Here is a 20495-nt window from a genome sequence, read left to right as displayed (position 1 = left end):
AGTAAAATGGGTTTCTTCAGTAGTATTGGAAACTTCTTTCGAAATGTTGGAAGAGGTATATGGAATGGAATAAAATCTGTCGGAAAAGGAATTTGGAACGGAGTCAAAAATATTGGTAAAAGAGTAGGTCAGTTTGTTGGTATTATACCTAAAGACCCTGAACCAGAAGAACAAGCTCCTGTTATACAACAGCCTGAACCTGCACCACAGTCTAGTTGGCAACCAAATCCAACACCTCAACCGTATTAAAAAATTATATTTTTACCGTTCGATAGTAGTTGTATATGAAACTAAGTTCTAAGTAAAAACGCATGGTATAATGGAATTATTCTTTTTCTTCCATCTGTAGTAAACCATACTTGAAAGTCTGAAATACTTCCACTTGGTGGTTCGTATAACTTTGTAGGTTTTTCGTAAAAGTCATTTGCCAAGCATAAGAAAGAGTTTTGGGCGCCAGAAAATGAAGCATGAACAATAATAGCATCTTGGTCGAAAACATTTTCATATGTTCCATTAGGGTTTTCGACTTCATAAAAGTCTGGGTGTACTGGATATGCTGCAGGCTGATTTAACATCCTCATAAATCTATACCATGCCAAGTTGTTATATTTTGTAGAAATATAAACGTTTTCTCCAAGGTCTTCTATTCTATTGATTTTAACAGTTGCATTTTTCCTGTCATAAATAATATCGAGATGGTACTCTCCTTCGTCAATGTTATACTGGTTTGCATATTCGAGATAGATGTCGTTTATTTTTTCTTGAAAAGCTTGAAGAGTTGTTTCTAAGTTTACAAGCAAACTAACTTGTAAAAGTTTTCCCTGTTCAAATTTCTCATACATACGTTTTTCTTTGTTATAGTATCGAACTTCAAAACCGACCGTAAATGGGAAACCATGTATGGCTTCTGAAATGAACTTCATTCTACGAAAGCCAATAGCTTTTGTGACAGATGGGTCTCTTAGCCATCTTAATGGGTAGTCAAAACGATAGCCTTCATGCTTTACGGTCTCTGTCTCAAACTTTTGACCGACATTAGTAAAAAGTTCATCTAATGGTTTAGTTGTAGCAACTCTAGAATTTTCTTTTTCTATTGGAAGCATATTTTATCTAGAATAAAAATGTCGAAAGATATTGCTTCCATAAGAGAAATACAACACAACCGACAACTCATTATGCAAGCTCTAAATAAGAACACAACAAACTTTTCAAACTATTCTAAGATATCTGAGTCATTGAAAGAAGGAAACTTAAAACTGACATTAAACCCAATGACAGATGAGTTTCTGTTTCAAGACAAGAAGAACAATACTGTCTGTATAAATCCAACAAAAGGAACTTTAAACGAGAAACCTATAAATGAACTTCTTTTGAAAGCAGATGTTGACAACAAAGCTGACAAAGAATATGTAGACGATGCAATAGCAAAAGAAGAAGAAAGAGCTAACAATGCTTATGCAACAAAAGAACATACTCATCCTGAACTAGCAGACAAAACATATGTTGACAATAAAATGTCAAGTGAAGTGACAAGAGCTGAAAACGAATAGTCTAAAAAAACTCATATACATTCTATATCTGAAATAACAGACTTAAACGTTAGCCTTGAAAATAAGGTAGATAAGGGACTTATGGCTAGTGTGTTAGTGAAGAAGGCGGATAAGGAATATGTGGATGAAAAAGATAAAGAAATTATAGAAAGGGTTGACTGGTACCATGAACGGACATCGAAGATTTTAAAAACTAAAGCCGATACAGGATGGGTTTCAGGATGTTTAGACCTTAAAGCAGATAAAACTTATGTTAACGATGAGTTAGAGAAGAAAGCAAATAAGACTCATACACATACAAGTTTTACAACTTTTACAGCAGACGACATAATATTGAACTTTGACCTTGGTTCAAGTGCACCTTTAGAGAATCCAAGTACAAGCGTAAAAGATACACTAAACAATTTAGATAACAGTTGCAGGAACATTGAAAGTCATGCCAGAAACTTTGAAGCATATGAACTACCAGCAATGTTAGACAAGAAAGCAGACAAAACAGAGCTTCAAACATTAAAGACAGAAATACTTCAAACATTATATCCTATAGGCTCTATTTATACGTCAATGAACTCTACCAGACCAGAAACAGTTCTGGGTTTTGGAACTTGGACTCAAATAGTCGACAGGTTTTTGTATTGTGCAAACTCTTCAAAGGAAACAGGTGGAAGTAAAACGATTTCAGGTGAAAATTTACCTGCACAAGTCACTACATAGATTTAAGTACATCTCAAGCAGGTTGGCATAAGCATAGATATTGGGATTGGTCAGCAATGACAAAAGGTAAAGGATATGATGTTAAAGACAACGTTAAGTTTGCTATAAATTGTTACTGGAGTAACACTGAGGGAGGAGGAAACCATACACATCGCGTTTCAGGATATACGCAAACAACGGGACAAAGTAAAGACTACATGCCACCTTACATGACAGTTTACGCATGGTATAGAAATGCTTAGTCGTCATTTTCAACTTCTTTAGCATATTCGTCAGGAGTTGTCTTATATTTGTTAGGAACTGTCTTTGAAAGTATACCACCTTGAACTTTGACAAGTTTTGAAACGAGGTCTGACAATAGTAGTTTTATCTTCTGCTTGCAGTGTGTACATTTTGCCATGTTTGCCTAAAACTTCATAATATTCTCTTGTATACTTTCTTCTATTTTTACGAACACGAATGTGAGTACCTGTCGGGTTCCCATTGTTGTCATAGTCAATAGTATTTTCATATGGGTCGCGTTTAGGTATTTCTATTTTTACTTGTCACCTTTCTGAAGTTTGAAGCCCGGCATTCTTTCTTGTTTGTCTCTTTTGACTAAATTATTAAATATATAGTCTTTCTCTAAGTCGGGGTTGTTTTCATTTCTTCGGGGGAGTGGTTCCCAAACCTTTTTGTTTACGGCTATTGTAAATATTTAAAACTTGTCTCATCTTGCCATGAGAAGTGTCTATACTTGTCGTCATATGACATTTCATTTGCTTCACCACCTTGTGGTTGGTTTAAGTCTCTTAACATTTTTATACAACCGTCAATGACACCAAGAGCAGAATGGTTTTGGTCGACAATGAAAATTGGTTTACATTTTTTGAACGCAGATAGTTTTTTACATCATCTGATTTGAAAGAACTTTCACAGTCAGATGTCAGTTTTGTTGGATTGTATTTGTCAACGAATATTGTCAAAGCTGCTAAGATATCTAAAATATTTTGGACTGTAATGGTATGGCTTCACAGTATCTTGTGTTTTGACCGACAATATTAGCCAGTATGGTGGTCCATCTGTTCTAACTCTCGGAATGTTTCCAAGATATCCATAAACCAAGCATTTGGTGTTGAACTAAAGATTTTTACCATGAGTGCTTTCTTTGTCGCTTTAGAAACATAGGGGTCCTTGTTCGGATTCGTCATTTTTTAACCCATAAGAAATGGGTTTATTGGCGCATTAGCAGGAGTTGCATCCAGATTTTTCCCGCAGTGGGAACAATAGCCAGAGTGTATTTGGAGTTGGAAGGAGATTTGAGTACATTAGGTATACTTAAAGAGAAAGCACAACCTATTATACAAACTGTACAGAAAGGTTGGGATGTAGCACGAGATGCAACAAATCTTATTCCAAATCCTGAAACAAGAGGAAAAGTCAAGGATGGATGGACAATGTAGGAAGACAAGCAGGAAACTATTATAACAAAGCAAATGACTACTATAACCAAGCAGGACACTATATGGACCAAGGTGAAAGATTCTTTAACAGAGGATATAACCATGCACAACAGTGGGTAAACAACAACCAACCTCAACCGCCTCAAACGTGGGGAATGTAAAGTTTTTACTGAGATGAAATGAACAATACAGCATTGAGACAAATGGGTTCAAGATGGATTTTCGGCTTCCAGCAGTTACACAACGTGTTTGTCAAGTTCTTCCTATACCTCAGGAAGTTTTAGACCGACTTAAAAAACAACAACAACCAGTTGAAAACAAACCAAACTAAAATTTTTTACTGAGATGAAATGACCGAAGAAGTTGAAACGGTAGATTTGACACCACAAACAAAAAGTTCAGAACCATTGTTCAAAAACCTGTCAAAGAACTTACAGATGAAGAGAAAAATTCAATAATAGAAAGTGCCAGGTCTGGAAATACAAACCCTAACAAAAGTCACTTTCATAAAAATGGAACGGCTAATCTCAAAAAAGAAAACAGACTCTCACAAATAAAATATTGAAGTCTGAAGGAGCTTTCGAGACAACAGATGGAAAAGTTACTTCACTGACCAACAGTTCATTATAGAACATCTCATTGACTTAGAGTCGAAATATTCTAAACTTTACAACAAACACAAAAAGTTGAAAGGAAAACAAAAACAAATGGCATATGATATTTATGAAGATGTTGACGACACAACTGTTCCTGCAGGTGAGGTAAAGTCAAAGGAACCGAAAAGTGACGAAAAACCGATAGAAGAAGAAAAAACCAAAAACTGAAGATAAACCAAAACCAAAGTTTAGTTTGGAAACTAAACCAAGTCAACCTTCATTAGCTGGTATGGGTTGGCGTCAAAGACTTATGGCAGCAGGCGGTTATGTTAAAGTAAAGAAAAAATATTTTTTTATTTTTATTTGAAATGTACGCTGAGTTTGTTGGAGAAAGACCGTTGGGAAAACTTGTTTGTTAGATGAGAAATATGAAATGGCATACCATTTTAAAACAATAATTTTTACATATATTAAATGCTTCAGGTTGAAAAACAAAGAACAAAAGTAGCAGATACAAAACCGTTAGGACTATATCTTTACAAATGCTGGTAGGACTATTTCAGATGAAGAAATTTCATCCCGAGTATACAGTTTTGACTATCCAGTTCGTTGGCTTCAAAGTCCTTCAGATGCAAAGGCAATAGGATTTAGAAGAGTTTTGTTTTCAAATAGAACTAACGCGTTTATGTTCGCAGTATATTTTCATGGGCAGTATAAAGGTTCTGATGGTCTAATAGACAAATTTGACGAAAATGAGAATCTTTACAGTTCGTTCAGACGAAAGTCTTGAGAAAACTCTAAATGACTTTCAAACTCAAATGAACAAATATTATTGGAATTTCAAGAAAAATACGACTCTTTACTAAATGGAACATACTATCTGAAACTAGAATATGACAAGATGAACTCCACCGTTTCATTTTCAAAAGATTGAAATTAACCCTCCAAGAGATACGGAGTTTTTATTTTGGGGAGTAGACAAACGTTCCTGGGCACAATTTTCTTCGTTACGTAAACCAGAACGAACCATTACCACCAGATGGTCCATTTAAATTTATACTTCCACAGCAATTTGACAGTTTATAGAAACGTGTTTGACCCTCAAAATGTTATGTGTCATGCAAGTTTCAGTTCAAGCAACAATAGTTTTCTATGTATTGGTAAGGACTTTTATGACTTTGCTTCTAAATTCTACGAACCACCTAGTAACAGTTTCTCTGACTTTCAAGTTTGTTCACAACAAATGGTGTGCAACATTATTTATTCCATTGTACTATGACTTTTATCTCGAATTGTCTTTCATATATAACTACGGAAAAGTGCTGAAAAAGTATTGAAAAATAAAGTTTATGTTAGCATGTTAGATCTCACCTGTTTTTTCACCTGTTTTTTCACCCGTTGAATTTTCATGAATTTCCTTAAGATAGAAAAAAAGTGAGTTAAAATGAGATTTTTATCGTTGTGGTCCGACGGTTAAGCCACAAACGAATGTCCGACGGTTAAGCCACAAACGAATGTCCGACGTACCACCAAAAAATATATTTTAGGTGAAGTGGTGCGATCTCACCTCTTTTTTCACCTGTTTTTTCACCTCTTGAATTTGTCATGACTTCTTCGTAAATGTTTTGTCATGACTTCTTCGTAAATGTTTTGTCAAGACTTCTTCGTAAATGTTTTGTCATGACTTCTTCGTAAATGTTTTTTTACCTCTTGAATTTTCATGACTTCTTCGTAAATGTTTTGTCAAGACTTCTTCGTAAATGTTTTTTCACCTCTTGAATTTTCATGACTTCTTCGTAAATGTTTTGTCAAGACTTCTTCGTAATGAGTGTAAAGGACCCAAAAATAATGTTTAGGTGAAGAGGTGCGATCTCACCTGTTTTTTCACCTCTTTTCTCACCTCTTGAATTTGTCATGAATTTCCTTAAGATAGAAAAAATAAAGTTAGTTTTATATAAAATTCATGCAGGAAATTCTTGAGTTTTGTTGAAAGAATACGGTGGAGCCAAAAGTGGCTCGACCTCAAAACAAGCATTTTATGAGCTTACAAAGGGTGTTATGAATGAATTCAAATGTATTTACATACATCCTGACCTCGTTCATTTTGTTCCCGGACCAAAAATATAATTTAGGGTAGAAGGTTAGATCTAACCTCTTTTCTACCCTCTTGAATTTGTCAAGACTTCTTCGTAAATGTTTTGTCATGACTTCTTCGTAAATGTTTTGTCAAGACTTCTTCGTAAATGTTTTGTCAAGACTTCTTCGTATATGCTTTGTCATGACTTCTTCGTAAATGTTTTGTCAAGACTTCTTCGTAAATGTTTTGTCAAACATGAACGTACATGCTTTGTCAAACATGAACGTACATGTTTTGTCATGACTTCTTCGTAATGAGTGTAAAGGACCCAAAAATATAATTTAGGGTAGAAGTTTATGTTAGCATGTTAGATCTCACCTCTTTTCTCACCTGTTTTTTCACCCGTTGAATTTTCATGAATTTCCTTAAGATAGAAAATATATTTTAGGTGAAGTGGTTTTTTAGGTGTCACTACGTCACCAGGTCCCTCGGTCATTTTAACTTCTCTGAAAAAGTGTGACAACATGACATTTTGACAACAGTCCAGGAAATAAACTTCTTCATCGTAAATGTTTTGTCAAGACTTCTTCGTATATGCTTTGTCATGACTTCATCGTAAATGTTTTGTCATGACTTCATCGTAAATGTTTTGTCAAACATGAACGTACATGTTTTGTCATGACTTCATCGTACATGTTTTGTCAAGACTTCACCCGTTTTTTCACCCGTTGAATTTTGTATAAAAAGCAACCGCCGGAATTCCGGCGGTTGGTATATTCTTCACAAAATGCTTGTTTTGTCATGACTTCATCGTACATGTTTTGTCACCCGTTGAATTTTGTATAAAAAGCAACCGTCGACATTCCGGCGGTTGGTATATTCTTCACAAAATGCTTGTTTTGTCAAGACTTCATCGTACATGTTTTGAAGAACTGAAGGTGTCACCAGGTCACCAGGTCCCTCGGTCCCTCGGTCAACTAACATCTTTTTGAAAATGGTGACAACATGACATTTTGACAACAACACAGGAAATAAACTTCTTCTTCGTACATGTTTTGTCAAGACTTCTTCGTACATGTTTTGTCATGACTTCATCGTAAATGTTTTGTCAAGACTTCATCGTATATGTTTTGTCAAACATGAACGTACATGTTTTGTCATGACTTCATCGTACATGTTTTGTCAAGACTTCACCCGTTTTTTCACCCGTTGAATTTTGTATAAAAAGCAACCGCAGGAATTCCGGCGGTTGGTATATTCTTCACAAAATGCTTGTTTTGAGGTCGAGCCACTTTTGGCTCCACCGTATTTTTCAACCAAAACTCATGAATTTTCCCGAAATAAAAAATAAAGTTAGTTTTTTTAAAAAAATATTTTTTATTTTTATTGTAAGAACATGTTAGCAACAACAGCACCAAACTCGTTAGTCATGAACCCAACTTCAATGTTAGTAGAAATGAAAAGCTTCATTCCTTCTTCATATACTTTCGAAACAGAAATCCAGAAGATAAAGCAGGAACTTCTCCAAGGAGATTTAGATTGCACTGCGAAAGATGAAACAAATGAAGAATATCTTTATGAAATGCAGGATATTATTGACCATCTACCTAAACTTCCTGAAATCCAACAACAAAAGCTTACTATTCCAGAATTCGATGAAATAGAAGTGAAACCAACTGACTCAGTAGAAATAAAGAAGTTCATACGAAAGGTAAACTATGAGTTTCTAGGATTTCATTGCAACCATAAAGTTATGGACAAAGATTGCGATATGGTATATAAGAATGTTTCTGACATATATAAATCGGAGGAGTTTAAGACCTACGACAACTTTGTTTCGTTAGTTGCTGAATGTGTATGGCAGATAAGAGATAAAGATAAAAGATGTAAAATATGGAATGAACAAATAAAACCCGCAACTTTTGAGTTAAAGAAAACCATTGACGCTATAGTTGTACTTGCAGGACAAATTTCAATGTACAATGCTAAAATGAACCCACAATGTTCTAAATGTAAAGCAGCAATGAGGAAATATAACTACTCCGTCAAAGAGATAGAACGTATGCGAAACGACTATGCTGACTTAAAGAAAGAAGCAGAGAAACCAGCAGAAAATAAAATGGACATGTTAGAATTTCTAAACAAAAACTATCCAACTGCTGACGATTTCCTTCTTTCAGATGTCAAGAAGAAGTATAAAGATACATTCAATATTGTGAAAACTTTTGACATACTGACAGAAGAAATAGAAGCCACAAAATTGTTTAGAATTTCAAATATACATCGTACAATTCATGTAAAACGCTTATAAAAAAAAGAGGTGAGAAAAGAGGTGAGAAAACGGGTGAGATCGCACCTCTTCACCTAAACATTATTTTTGTCTGATTTACGCTCATTACGAAGAAGTCTTGACAAAACATTTACGAAGAAGTCTTGACAAAACATGTACGATGAAGTCTTGACAAAACATGTACGAAGAAGTCTTGACAAAACATTTACGAAGAAGTCTTGACAAAACATGTACGAAGAAGTCTTGACAAAACATTTACGAAGAAGTCATGAAAATTCAAGAGGTGAAAAAACAGGTGAGATCGCACCTCTTCACCTAAACATTATTTTTGCTGAAAAAATGACCAAATTTCATTATATAACTGTTATTTTTTGACGAAGAGAACTTTTGCACTTCGTAAAAAAAATCCCTGAAATCGTGAAAAAATGACCAAATTTCATTATATAACTGTTATTTTTTGACGAAGAGAACTTTGACACTTCGTAAAAAAAATCCCTGAAATCGTGAAAAAATGACCAAATTTCATTATATAACTGTTATTTTTTTACGAAGAGAACTTTTGCACTTCGTAAAAAAAATCCCTGAAATCATATCTTTTATACAAGATAGAAAATCTTACTCGCCTAAAACTCATGAAAATCGTGAAATTTCTCTAGACCGACTTTTTTCGGGGTTGCCTAAAACTCTATGAAAATCGTGAAAAATTGCGAGTACGTAAAAAATCTTACTCGCCAAAACTCTATGAAAATCGTAAAAAATTTGCGACCCAGACTTTTTTCGGGGTCGCCAAAACTCATGAAAATCGTGAAAAAATGACCAAATTTCATTATATAACTGTTATTTTTGACGAAGAGAACTTTTGCACTTCGTAAAAAAAATCCCTGAAATCATATCTTTTATACAAGATAGAAAAAATAAAGTTAGTTTTTTAAAAAAATATTTTTTTATTTTGTATGTAAAGACAGAAAATGACAAACACTGAGTTTGAAACAGTTAAAAAGATAGACAATGACACCAAAATGGTTAGAATAGGTGATTTAAACGTAAGATACTCAAAGAAATACAACAAATATTCTTTGTCAGACATTCTAACACTATCTGGAAAGAAAACATCCCACGACTGGGTTAGAACTGGTTCTACTCAGAAAATTTTGACAAGAAATCCTGAGCTTATGATATCGGTAAGATTCTATGGAACTGCAGCATATCTCATCGACAAAAGTCTTATACCAATAGTTTTGTTATGGTTAGACCCAGTTGTTGGATATAACTTCATAACATATGGTTCATTCGATACGGAACGTTGCAGTGAAGGCTTACTTTACATCGTTCAGAAACCGAAGGACTTCAATACAAAGAGATATAAGATAGGAAGAACATATAATATAACTCAAAGATATGACAGTACAGTCAATAGAGTCAAGGTTGTGTTCGTTAACGATATGAGAGCTGCTGAAACAGAACTACTTGAAAAGTTTGAGAAAATGTATGGTGCTCCCATAAAAGGTAAAGAAACGTTTGAAGTAGATGAGATAGATAAAGCTATAAAATTATTTGACGAAGTTGCTGAAAAATACATGTAAAGCGTTTATTTTTGGTCTTTTGTGAAAGTCAGGAAATAACGCTAATTTTTTATAAAATATTTTTTTTATTTTGTATGTAAGGACAGATATGTCAACAACCGAGAACACAACAACTGCTATCGTTCATGAAGACATAAATGAAGAATACGAGTGGGTTCAGTATAACAAACAGTTACGTCTCATTCGTTCGGTCAAAGACGATATGTACCAAGTGCAAAGTATTTTGAATGCTCTTCGTTCTACAAAGCAAGCATATCATTGGTTTGAAAACCAACAGACAAAAGAACTTTTAGAAGAATTTCCTCATATGTTTGCGTTCCTCGAAAAACCGAGGAACGAGATTCCATACGAAAATCGTAAAAATTTGCCAAATGGTTTGAAAGGATATTATGTTCATAGACTTTTAGTAAATGCTGTTGCAATGTGGGCTTCACCTCGTTACGCTTGTTATATTTTCATGATGTTAGATGAAATTCATAGACAAGAACGTGAAGAGCTAGAGAACAAGCTTGAAGCAAAAGACAAAAGCCTTCAGAAAAGAATACCACGTTCGGTACCAAAAGGAAAGGAAAAGAACTATAAGTATATGATTTATACTGAAGATATGGAGAAAGAAGAAGATAAAGATATGGTTATGTTGCATTTAGTCAGAAGAAACAACAAAAGCTTTTACGACCTTGCTAAGATTTACAAATCTGACAGAAATTGGTTCTATCGCGAAAACTTACCGATTTCAATGACACCAAATGAAGATGTGAAACAAATAGTTCAAGATACTTTACCTCAAACACACTATGATATTAAAGGTTGTACAATACTTACCTTCAAAGAAGATTTGCCGCTACTGAAAGAAAAAATAACAGAGTATTTTGACAACTTCAAACAAGTAGAGTAGATGAACCATTTATTTTTCAAGCTTGACTTCAGATGGCTCAGGTAGCTCTATAAGGTCAATTGTCTTGTCAAATCCTTCTGGCATTCCGAGTCCTTCCTTCTGGCATTCCGAGTCCTTCCTTCTGGCATTCCGAGTCCTTCCTTCCGACAAGAAAAAAATTTCCCGACAACTGGAAAAAAATTTCCCGACAACTGGAAAAATTTTTCCTGTTGTTCGTCCGTAAACCATTCAAATTTTCGAAAATTGAGAACTTTTTGGTCGAACGACAGAAAAAGTTTTTCCTTCCAACAGAAAAAGTTTTTCCTTCCGACAGAAAAAGTTCTTCCATCCGACATTCCGAGTCCTTCCTTCCGACAGGACACAAACGGATGACTGACGTTCCTCTTCCTGAATGTCTTCCAAAGCCAGAAGAACCGAAAGCTGCAGAACCACAACAGACTAAGACGAAACACTTACATTTTTCAAGCTTGACTTTTTACAATTTGAACTTTGCTTGCGTAGATATGAATTCTGAAAGAAGTATGAGGGTCTTGTATGACTTTGTACTTCTCCCATAGTTCATGTCTGTCAAACTTACCTGCCATGGACTCTTTCATAAGTTCCATGAAATCGTCTTCGGACAATCCGGGGAAAAGTACAATGTCAGTAAGTATTCTCTTTACATCCTTACTTAAACTCTTTGCTGTCTGTACACAAATGACAACTGAGATGTTAAAGTGTCTGAGCTTCTTAAGAATTCGACACATGTCTTGTTCTCTATTCTTTAACAAAGGATGAGATGCAAAGTCGTCTAAAATAAGAAGACATCTGTGAGGGTAAGTCTTCCAATCGTAAGATTGCAATTTCTTCGAAATGTATTCTATCTCTTTCTGTTTGTTTCTGAAGTGTTTCTTCTCTAATATTCTCTGCATTTCCTCATTTGGGTCTTTAAACTTAGAATTTATATACTCATTTATAGCATTGTACTTCAAAACCCTTCTTTGGTACTTCTTTATCCAATCTAACAACTCAGAGTCTTTTATACATACTAACTTAGACTTCTTTATAATATCTTTGAACGAATTGACGGTTTGGTCAAATTGACCAGAAGTACTACAAATGACTACTAACTCATAGAATTGGTTCTTCTCATCTAGTTCTTGTTGTTGTGCAGCCATTTTAAGATAAGTGAAAGTCTTACCGACCCAGGTGGTGCAATTAGACCTGTTATACCATTCTGAGCAAATAAGAACTTGTCATGTATGGGTTTTATCTGAGCATTTTCCAACTTCCTCTTGTTCTTGTTTAAAACATTCTCAAATTTTTTGTCAATGTCAGCAAACTTTTTTTCTAACATATTTTTAGAAAAATTAAAATTTTTATCTTTTAGAAAATGTCTAGCGATTTCGCTATCTATATTCGAGACAAGCTTTTCGACAGCAAAACATCTGTAGACCATAAAATCTTACATAGTGTAAACAAGAAAGGTGAATTTGTTCTAAAGTTCTGTTTCTGGGAATATGACAAGAACCATAAAACATTAAGCAGAGAAGTCTTAAAATTTGTCAATGACAGACTTGTTGACAGAGATGACGCCTCTTGGAGAGATGAAGTCCAACAAAACTTCTTAGAATGCAAAGAAGACACATGCGCTGTTCTTGAAGATGAAATAGAAAACAGAATAGAAGAGCTATTAAAGGACAAAGAACTTTTACATAAATATGGTTGCGCCAAATTTGACATAACTCCACCAGAAAAGAAGAAGAGAGAAAAGAAAGAAAAGAAAGTAGAAGAAGAGAAGAAAGAACCAGTTCCAGAGAAGGGGAGATATGACATGTAAAAATAAAATTTTATTTTTAGAACATTTCTGGGTCAATGTCAATGTTCTCTTCCTCTTTAGGAGTAAACACTGGCTTAGACTCTAAAATCTTTTTACCCAATTTACCTTGAACTTCTACAACTTTAGACTCATAATATTCATAGTCGTCTGCTTTCTTTGGTTCATAAGGTATAACAAGTTTGTATGCTTTGCCTTCTTTAAGGTTTGAAAACCTTCTGTCAAAACTTTCTTTGACTGCTAACAAACCTTCTATGTCTAAGTCTTCAAATTTCGCACCATTTTTAGTCACAATAGCAAACTTAACTGGTTCGATGTTCCAAACTTTGCTGAATGAAGACTTTTCAAAATGGTAGAAGTAAACATTCAAATATGTGAATGGGTCTAGTTCTTCTTTAAGTCCTGACATGTACTTGTTTACTGAGATGAATTTCGTCATCTTTTCTATCGGATAAAAAAATATTTTTTTTTAAAATTTACTCAGAAAAATTATTTCTTTCTATATTTGCCATTCAGAACTTCGAAAAGATTTTATACCAGCATAGAATTTTTCTCTAGAGCTTGGTCTTATATCGTTTTCATGACAATATTTTCTATATTCTTCATATAAAGCCTTTTTTTCATACATTTCATAAGGACAATCTAACCAGAATAGCGCATATCCATTTTCGTTATCTAGGTCTCTATATGTTTCTTCTGTTTGTAGAATTTCGCTTTCTCTATTTAGTTCTATGTCTATATATTGTGGCTTAAAAAGATGTGGGCAAGAAGGGTCTGGCGCTATGTAAAAAGTTAATTTTTCTGTCATCTTTTTCTATCGGATAAAAAAAAATATTTTTTTTAAAATTTACTCATAAAAATTTTCTTTGTATATACACCATTCTGTACGTCTAAAAGACTTTTGACATTTGCCAAGAATGTTCGTTAGACGCTGTCATATAACCATATTCTTGACAATATTGTTTATACGAATCGTACAATGACCTTTCATCTAAACACTCAAAGTCAGTTTCATCTATGAACAGTTCATATACACTCTTGTTTGCTTCTAACAATTTTGTCTCTCTTCGGTATGTGGAATTTGTCTTGGATTGAACTTAGAAATATCTAATGTCATGAAATATGAAACAAGTGGTTGTAAAAGTCAGATGTCAAAGTTTCTGCTAAGTCGTCAAAATATTCTGTATCTTGCATATGAGAATCTGACGTTCTGACAACTACATATCTTCTGTCAGAACTTTCTAACTTTCATCGGAACAGCATTGTTGAAACCATAATGAAGTTTGCAACATTTCACAAACTCTTTGGTCTTTATATTTTTCTTTCAACAACTCCAACTTTGTCTTTATAAGACTCTTCAAAGCATCTGAGTTCAAAACTTTTGTTGTATCTATACTTTGAAGTTCGTTACATACTATAAGTTTCATATTCTCTATTGAAGAGTTAAATTTACCGCAGATGTTTTCTAAGTTTGTCATATTAGGTTCGAATAGCCCTCAACAGTTGCATAAAGATATCTGTAAAGAATGTGTTCTTACCAGTTCCTTGTTTTCCAATTATAATGAGAGCAGTTTCATTTTTAGCACTTGATGTTGTAAGATGTTTGCAAAACCAACATAAGATATACTCATAGACTCTTTCGTTTCCATTGCATATAATTTTCTTTGACATGTCTAACCAAGCTTCTATAACATTTTCTTTCCATTCTACTTGTTCGTATTTATATCCAGTGAAGATAGAATAGAAGTTTGGAGAAGGTGTATTAAACTTATACCACGAACTGAAAAATCTTCAAGTTTTGACAATAAGATATCCCAAGCATCTAACATTTTCATACCAACTTGTACGACTTTTATTTTCTTAAGTTTCTGTCTACATTCTTGTTCTGAAACTATTGTTGCTCTTGGTTTGTTAAAGACTACATCCCATTCTTTCATAACATAACATTCTGGGGCAGAGTCGACATAAATGACTAAACGTTTCAAATTCTCGACTGCTTTGTTATAGTCTCGAAATGGACACATATTTCTGAATGTTTGGAAGTCATAAAAATCTGAAACATCTATTCTGTACATTTTTTATAAAAATAAAAAAATATTTTTTTATTCTTGAGCTATTTGTTGCATTTGTTGTTCTTGAGCTATTTGTTGCATTTGTTGTTCTTGAGCTATTTGTTGTTGAAGTTGTTCTTGTAATACAATACTTTCACCAGTTGCATCTTCCAATTCGAAACTTTCTGCCGTCATTGACAAATACATAGGACATAAAAGTTTTACAGGAACAAAGTTTGCGTCAACTAAGGTTAAGTTTATGTTTGCTAAAGTGTTTGAGTTTACTAAAGCTGAAAACTCTGCATTCGAATGAACAATAGGCAAACCAGCAGAGAAAGTGTTATTTATACGCATAAGTATCTTTTGGTCATATAGTTTCTGTCGACATTCGAATAGCACTTTGAACCTAAGTTTGAAACAATATATAAAATAGGTGTGCTTAAAGTCAATGGAACAGACATTCCTTGTATGACACCTTTCCTGTTATAGGAAAACTGTTGGTAGTAAAAACCAGATATAAGTTTTGTATTATAGCTCATATTGTTTATAGTAAACTCAGTCGGACATCCAAAACATAATGAAACCTGCTCTAGTTGCAGCACATGTTACACCCGTACTTAAAGTATTAAATAAGTCAACAAAACCTGTTGGTGGTATATCTGAGTAAGTATCTTCAAAGGAGTATTTTTTTACCATTCACAACAACAAAGTCTTCTGGTGTCAAAAGAGCAAAACAGGCTTTAGTCGTCATTGTGTTTAAAGTTAGTTTACAATATCGTCCTTGAGACTTTGTAAGTTTGTTGTTATAGAATTTATATGACTCGGGGTTTTAGTCGTAATAGTATAAACCACTATGTCTTCTGCCATTTACATATATTTAAAAGTTTTTCTGAAAGTGGAGAAGAACTTCATCTAAACTTTCACATGGCGTTTCTTGAAGTTCTCTGTCTAAGAAGTTCAAATATTTTGTAAAGACATAGAACTTTCCTTTGTCTACACGAACAAACAAAACAGGGTCTTTCATATCGTTCAAAAGTGTGTAAAGTCCTTTACATGAAATAAAGTCTATATTATTTTTCTTCAAACATCTTTCAAGAAGTTTTGACATTTTTACTTAGCAAATAAATTTTAATGAAATGTTGTGGTCGTCAAATATTTTTATGACGTCTGGGAAACTATATTTTAAGTTCAACGTTTCACCTCCTTTCATAACGTATATCTTGTCAATGACATTATATGAAACACCACAGCAACTAACGTCGGGTTCTATTTCTTTGATGTTTATATCGTCTGCCTCTGTCAAAAGTTTCAATAGTTCTTTCAAAACTTCATGAGGTGCAATGACATATGAGTTCACTTTTACAGGGTTTGTTCGACCAAGTTTAACATTTATACTTAAAGCTTGACAAATCTTCTCCTGAGTTTGAAGTTTGTCTTTCAGTTGTTGGTAGTCGTTTCGAATATCTGCAACAGAACTTAAGTCTCTGCTAACTTCAGGGTATGTTGGTTGTTCTTTTACAGGAACTATTGTTATACCATCTTGGTCTTCGTATGGTTTCCCCACTTCAACATCTCTGTCTTTGACATTGACAACAACACTTTGACTGTTTGTTTGAGTTGGTGAATTTAACTTCACATCTGCCACCGCCATTAAACCTTTTGAAACACTTACGCTTCTATTTTTCGGAAATGACATTTTACTTAGAATAAAAATATGGACGTATTTGAGTATCTCTTCGAATTGAAGCAAAACAAAGTTTACACACACAAACAATACAAGTTCATTGACAGAATAGTTCTTTACACAAACAATGGAAAATGTTATAGAATAGCAGTCTTTGCTGAACCAAAATATTTTCATAAAGCAAAGAAAGTTGGTATAACTGAAATGGTGAAAGTTCTTGAAGCAGACAAAAATATAACTTCAAAACTTACAGATATTACTAAAGGAAAGTTTATAATACAATATTATGTCAAAACTGGCGTACTGTCAATATTTGACGGAGAGAAGTCAGTTCAAGAACAACTTACTGACCTGCTGCCAAAATCTGCTCGATGGAAGCTGTCGTTATGCCAATCTGAGGAGCCCCAGCAGGTTTCATCGAACGAATCTTCAAAAGAGCATCTTCCGTGAAAAGTGCTATTGGTTTTGTAAACTTCTTTGCTCTCAATTCATCTGGACCGTCTCTGTCACCAGTATATTGTATTTGAACTGTACCAACAGTTGAAATACCACCCATAAAGTCTTCTGAGTCAGCAAATGGAATGCCAAGCCAAAAGTTTGAACGGTCTCCATTTGTATATTGAGTTTTTTGACCTCCTGTATGAGTCCATACTTTCACATATGGCATAATAGAACTTTGCATTTCAGGGTTAATGGTTGTTGTGAAGTTGTTGTTAAAGTTCATAGCATCTAATGTCAAGTTGTATGACCTCATATCCTCAACTGTAGAATATTCTTCTCTTGGATAATATTTGCCATCTATGTTTATATGATATTTAATACCGGGGTTGTAGAAACAAGAATAGTCATTTATAGTTCGTCTGAACAGTACAAACATAGTATCTGCATGTTTCATTGCAGTTGTTAAAGCAATATCTGTTCTTGCACCTGGGTCAGCACTTTGGTTTCCAACTTCACCTGCAAAGTCTTTGACAGATATTTGGTGTATAGGGAACATAAGTGGAACTGCAATATATTTGGCAGCTAAAGCATTTGAAATATCTGGGTCCAACATATAGACTGCAAGTCTGCTTTCTATTCTCTTGCATTCAAATTTTTCGCATGTGAACTTAACTGGGTCCCAAGCAGTTCCAGCAGCATTGAAATAATAGTTTACTTCAGTGTTGAGGTTTGAGAAACCAAAGTCTAAGTCAACTTTGTCTTTGCAAAAGTCGGCGAATGACGTTTTATTTGTTCCCACTACTTCTGTAAGAGTGAATGGGTCTTGTGTTGGTGCAATGACTAAGTTATTTTTGCTTGGAGTAAGTTCAATAGAAATTTTTCCTGCCCAGTTTGGCAAGTATCTTAAAAACCTGAAGATGAGGAAAGATGACAAAGGAACTCTAAGTTTCAGTTTTACTTTAGTGACAGCATTTCCATCTGAACCAGAAAGGTTAACATAAACTCCTGGAACGTTAGGGTCAAGTCTTCTTATTTTCTCAATAGTTGCATATTGGTCTGTTTGTTCTCTAGCTTGTGGTTGTACTGAGTTTCTCAAAGCGAACCATTCATAGTTTGCCCATGTTACTGTTTGAACTAAGTCAGAGTTAGAATATATCTTATATCCCATGAAAACTTCTGGAGCATATTGGTATCCGACATAGAAAATTCCATTGCAACCTTTCTTGTCAGACAACTTGGCAGAAGGTTTTATTTCAATGTCTTGTTCCACGTATAAGAATGAGTTGTCAATAGAAATAATGTGAAACCTGTCGCATGCAATATCTACTGTTGTTGAAGAACCTTCTCCAAACTCACCTACATTTCCATAAGAAACAGCAGTTGTATATTCGTAAGTTCCAGGAACTATTTCTGACCTTCTAATGGCATTGTCGCATTCGTTATACCATTCGGAAACATTTCCATTCATGGCATCCAAAACTGTTGGCGTTATATTCTGAGCGGCGTACATTTCATATGGGTAAAAATATAGAATAGTTGGATTTATGTGTCATAATAGAACCCACGTGGACCAAGCTTTACTTTCTTCCTGGCTGAGTTTTTAACTCTTCTTTTTCCTTCATTGCCACTACTTTCACTAGATGAAGTTACTTCTTCACTACTTTCACTTTGTTCTACTCTTCTCTTCTTCTTTGGTGTCGCTTTTGGTAACTTGCCCTCTGCTTCAAGTTGTTGCATCTTTGCCTCATGTTCACCTAGTATGTTGTAAATTTCCCATGTCCTTTTTGCCTTTGGGCTCTGGTCGCCCATCTCAGGTAACCTATATCCTAGAAAGATTTTGTCATAGTTTGTATTTGAGTCTTCGCGTATTGTTTGCATGACTCTTTCCTGAGTTTCCGGTTCAAGCTCTTCAAACAGAGCTTGTCCATATGGAATAAGCTCGTTTCCAAATATATGTTTTTGTAGCCATTCTGGTTTTCTTTCCATGTTACCAACAATATCTTTTGTGAATGGGAAAGCTTTTACCCAATGTTTCAGTCTTGCGTCATTTATTTCTGTAGTTGGTTTTATTTTGTCAAGGAACATGTTTTTCAATACTAACATTTCATTTGGTACTGTCCATTTGAGTTTTCTTAAATATTCATCCCTTCTCGGTTCATTGTCTGCAAAGTAAGTTTTTATGACATTTTGTAAACTTTCGTTTGCAAGGTCATGTACAATAGGTTCTCTTCCTTCTGTCTCCCTAACTTTCTTTCTAAACTCTTCACCAAATATACCATCTTTATGGTTCTGTGTAGTTCTTTGAGATAAATGTTCTAGAACGTCAGGTGTTATATTTCCATCAGCCATGTTCATTTCATACTGGTCCAAAATATCTGCATCTTTCATATCTTTCAATGGCATTAAAGCCGCGCTGAAAATACCAGCTATATCTGGTTCACCATTCACTTCCATTGCGTCTACAACTTCTTGGAATTGTGGTTGTAAGTTTATGAACCACCTATCCGGGTTAGCTTTATGACCCCATCTCATTGTAGTTCCATAGTCTGCAGAAACAAAAGTAGGTTTGTTTCCATATTGGTTAGGTTCTGAATGAACTTTAAACAATGTTTCATTTCTATATGTTTTGTTGAAATTTAACCTTTTATTTTCACCGAGTTCAGCCAAAGATTGAACGTTATATGGTCGTAAGTAAAAAGGGTTGTTGTATTTGTGTACATTTTCTTTCAGTACTTCCATTCTATGCTGAATATTTTCATCTGATGTTGGAGTCTTTTGTATGTCGGTGAACATTTTTCGATATTCTTCTACTCTGTCAGCCGAATTTTTCTTAGACTCTTGGAAAGATTCCATATTCACCTCATACTCTTGTTGAGGGTCAAGATTTTTCGGCTGTTCCAAATCTTCATCTAGTTCTGTGAAGTTAGTTTCCAAAGGAGGGACTTGTTCGTTTCCTTCAGGCTCTTCTAGCTGTTGTTGCTGAACTATTTCTTCCATGTCTGGTTGTATCTGAACTTCTTCCTGTGGAGTTTCTTGTACCTCATCTGCTGGCATTTCATATATTCCGAGACCGTTTTTAACAAGTTCCCTATCTAAGTCATCCGGACTCATAAACCTTTCTTCTTTCGTTCCGTCTCTATTTTTTACGCGTTTCATGAAGAGAGTTGAATTGTCATTTAGCTCTGACACCAAATATCTCGGAGTAAATTCAGTCATGTCATTTGGATGATATGCTATTAAATCATATCCCTTAGCGAGCTTGTATTTTCCAGGTTTGAAATTATATCCCATTTGGTGCTGAGCCATAAAGCTAAATAGGTTCGGGTCAGTATTTCCTTCCTTGAACTTTCTAATAG

At 34.4% G+C, this 20495-nt stretch overlaps 10 protein-coding genes and 2 pseudogenes across 12 annotated transcripts, besides 1 other annotated feature; 8 read left to right on the top strand and 4 right to left on the bottom strand.

The window, feature by feature from the left end:
• Window positions 1-6: 6 nt before the first annotated feature.
• Window positions 7-249, top strand: TVAGG3_0050240 (serine threonine-protein phosphatase family; the record flags this gene model as incomplete). The annotated part of the gene is made up of 1 exon (XM_051220994.1): window positions 7-249. The coding sequence occupies one exon, from the start codon at window positions 7-9 to the stop codon at window positions 247-249; it is 243 nt and encodes an 80-aa protein (XP_051105980.1).
• Window positions 250-1121: 872 nt separating this feature from the next.
• TVAGG3_0050230 (phage tail repeat-like family) lies at window positions 1122-1550 on the top strand (the record flags this gene model as incomplete). Its single annotated transcript, XM_051220993.1, has 1 exon — window positions 1122-1550. One exon carries the CDS (start codon window positions 1122-1124, stop codon window positions 1548-1550), a length of 429 nt encoding a protein of 142 aa, XP_051105979.1.
• A 12-nt stretch (window positions 1551-1562) lies between these two features.
• Window positions 1563-19728: a mobile genetic element.
• Window positions 1632-2401, top strand: TVAGG3_0050220 (annotated as a pseudogene). Its single transcript has one exon. A coding segment is annotated over exon 1 (770 nt).
• TVAGG3_0050210 (organellar and viral DNA polymerase type B) lies at window positions 7776-8090 on the top strand (the record flags this gene model as incomplete). Its single annotated transcript, XM_051220992.1, has 1 exon — window positions 7776-8090. A coding segment is annotated over one exon (315 nt), but the record flags the coding sequence as incomplete, so codon positions are not given.
• TVAGG3_0050200 (organellar and viral DNA polymerase type B) lies at window positions 8133-8690 on the top strand (the record flags this gene model as incomplete). The annotated part of the gene is made up of 1 exon (XM_051220991.1): window positions 8133-8690. The coding sequence occupies one exon, from the start codon at window positions 8133-8135 to the stop codon at window positions 8688-8690; it is 558 nt and encodes a 185-aa protein (XP_051105977.1).
• Window positions 9923-10252, top strand: TVAGG3_0050190 (organellar and viral DNA polymerase type B; the record flags this gene model as incomplete). The annotated part of the gene is made up of 1 exon (XM_051220990.1): window positions 9923-10252. A coding segment is annotated over one exon (330 nt), but the record flags the coding sequence as incomplete, so codon positions are not given.
• Window positions 10341-11147, top strand: TVAGG3_0050180 (KilA, N-terminal/APSES-type HTH, DNA-binding family; the record flags this gene model as incomplete). The annotated part of the gene is made up of 1 exon (XM_051220989.1): window positions 10341-11147. One exon carries the CDS (start codon window positions 10341-10343, stop codon window positions 11145-11147), a length of 807 nt encoding a protein of 268 aa, XP_051105975.1.
• TVAGG3_0050170 lies at window positions 11609-12483 on the bottom strand (annotated as a pseudogene). The gene has a single exon. A coding segment is annotated over exon 1 (875 nt).
• TVAGG3_0050160 (uncharacterized protein) lies at window positions 12520-12966 on the top strand (the record flags this gene model as incomplete). The annotated part of the gene is made up of 1 exon (XM_051220988.1): window positions 12520-12966. The coding sequence occupies one exon, from the start codon at window positions 12520-12522 to the stop codon at window positions 12964-12966; it is 447 nt and encodes a 148-aa protein (XP_051105974.1).
• TVAGG3_0050150 (uncharacterized protein) lies at window positions 12983-13402 on the bottom strand (the record flags this gene model as incomplete). Its single annotated transcript, XM_051220987.1, has 1 exon — window positions 12983-13402. One exon carries the CDS (start codon window positions 13400-13402, stop codon window positions 12983-12985), a length of 420 nt encoding a protein of 139 aa, XP_051105973.1.
• Window positions 16268-16665, bottom strand: TVAGG3_0050140 (protein of unknown function, DUF4106 family; the record flags this gene model as incomplete). The annotated part of the gene is made up of 1 exon (XM_051220986.1): window positions 16268-16665. A coding segment is annotated over one exon (398 nt), but the record flags the coding sequence as incomplete, so codon positions are not given.
• On the bottom strand, window positions 17042-18649 carry TVAGG3_0050130 (protein of unknown function, DUF4106 family; the record flags this gene model as incomplete). Its single annotated transcript, XM_051220985.1, has 1 exon — window positions 17042-18649. One exon carries the CDS (start codon window positions 18647-18649, stop codon window positions 17042-17044), a length of 1608 nt encoding a protein of 535 aa, XP_051105971.1.
• Window positions 19729-20495: the final 767 nt, after the last annotated feature.

Source organism: Trichomonas vaginalis, chromosome IV, assembly GCF_026262505.1.
Source record: "Trichomonas vaginalis G3 chromosome IV, whole genome shotgun sequence".
Taxonomy (NCBI): Eukaryota; Parabasalia; order Trichomonadida; family Trichomonadidae; genus Trichomonas; species Trichomonas vaginalis.
This window is presented reverse-complemented; position numbering and strand designations above follow the sequence as displayed.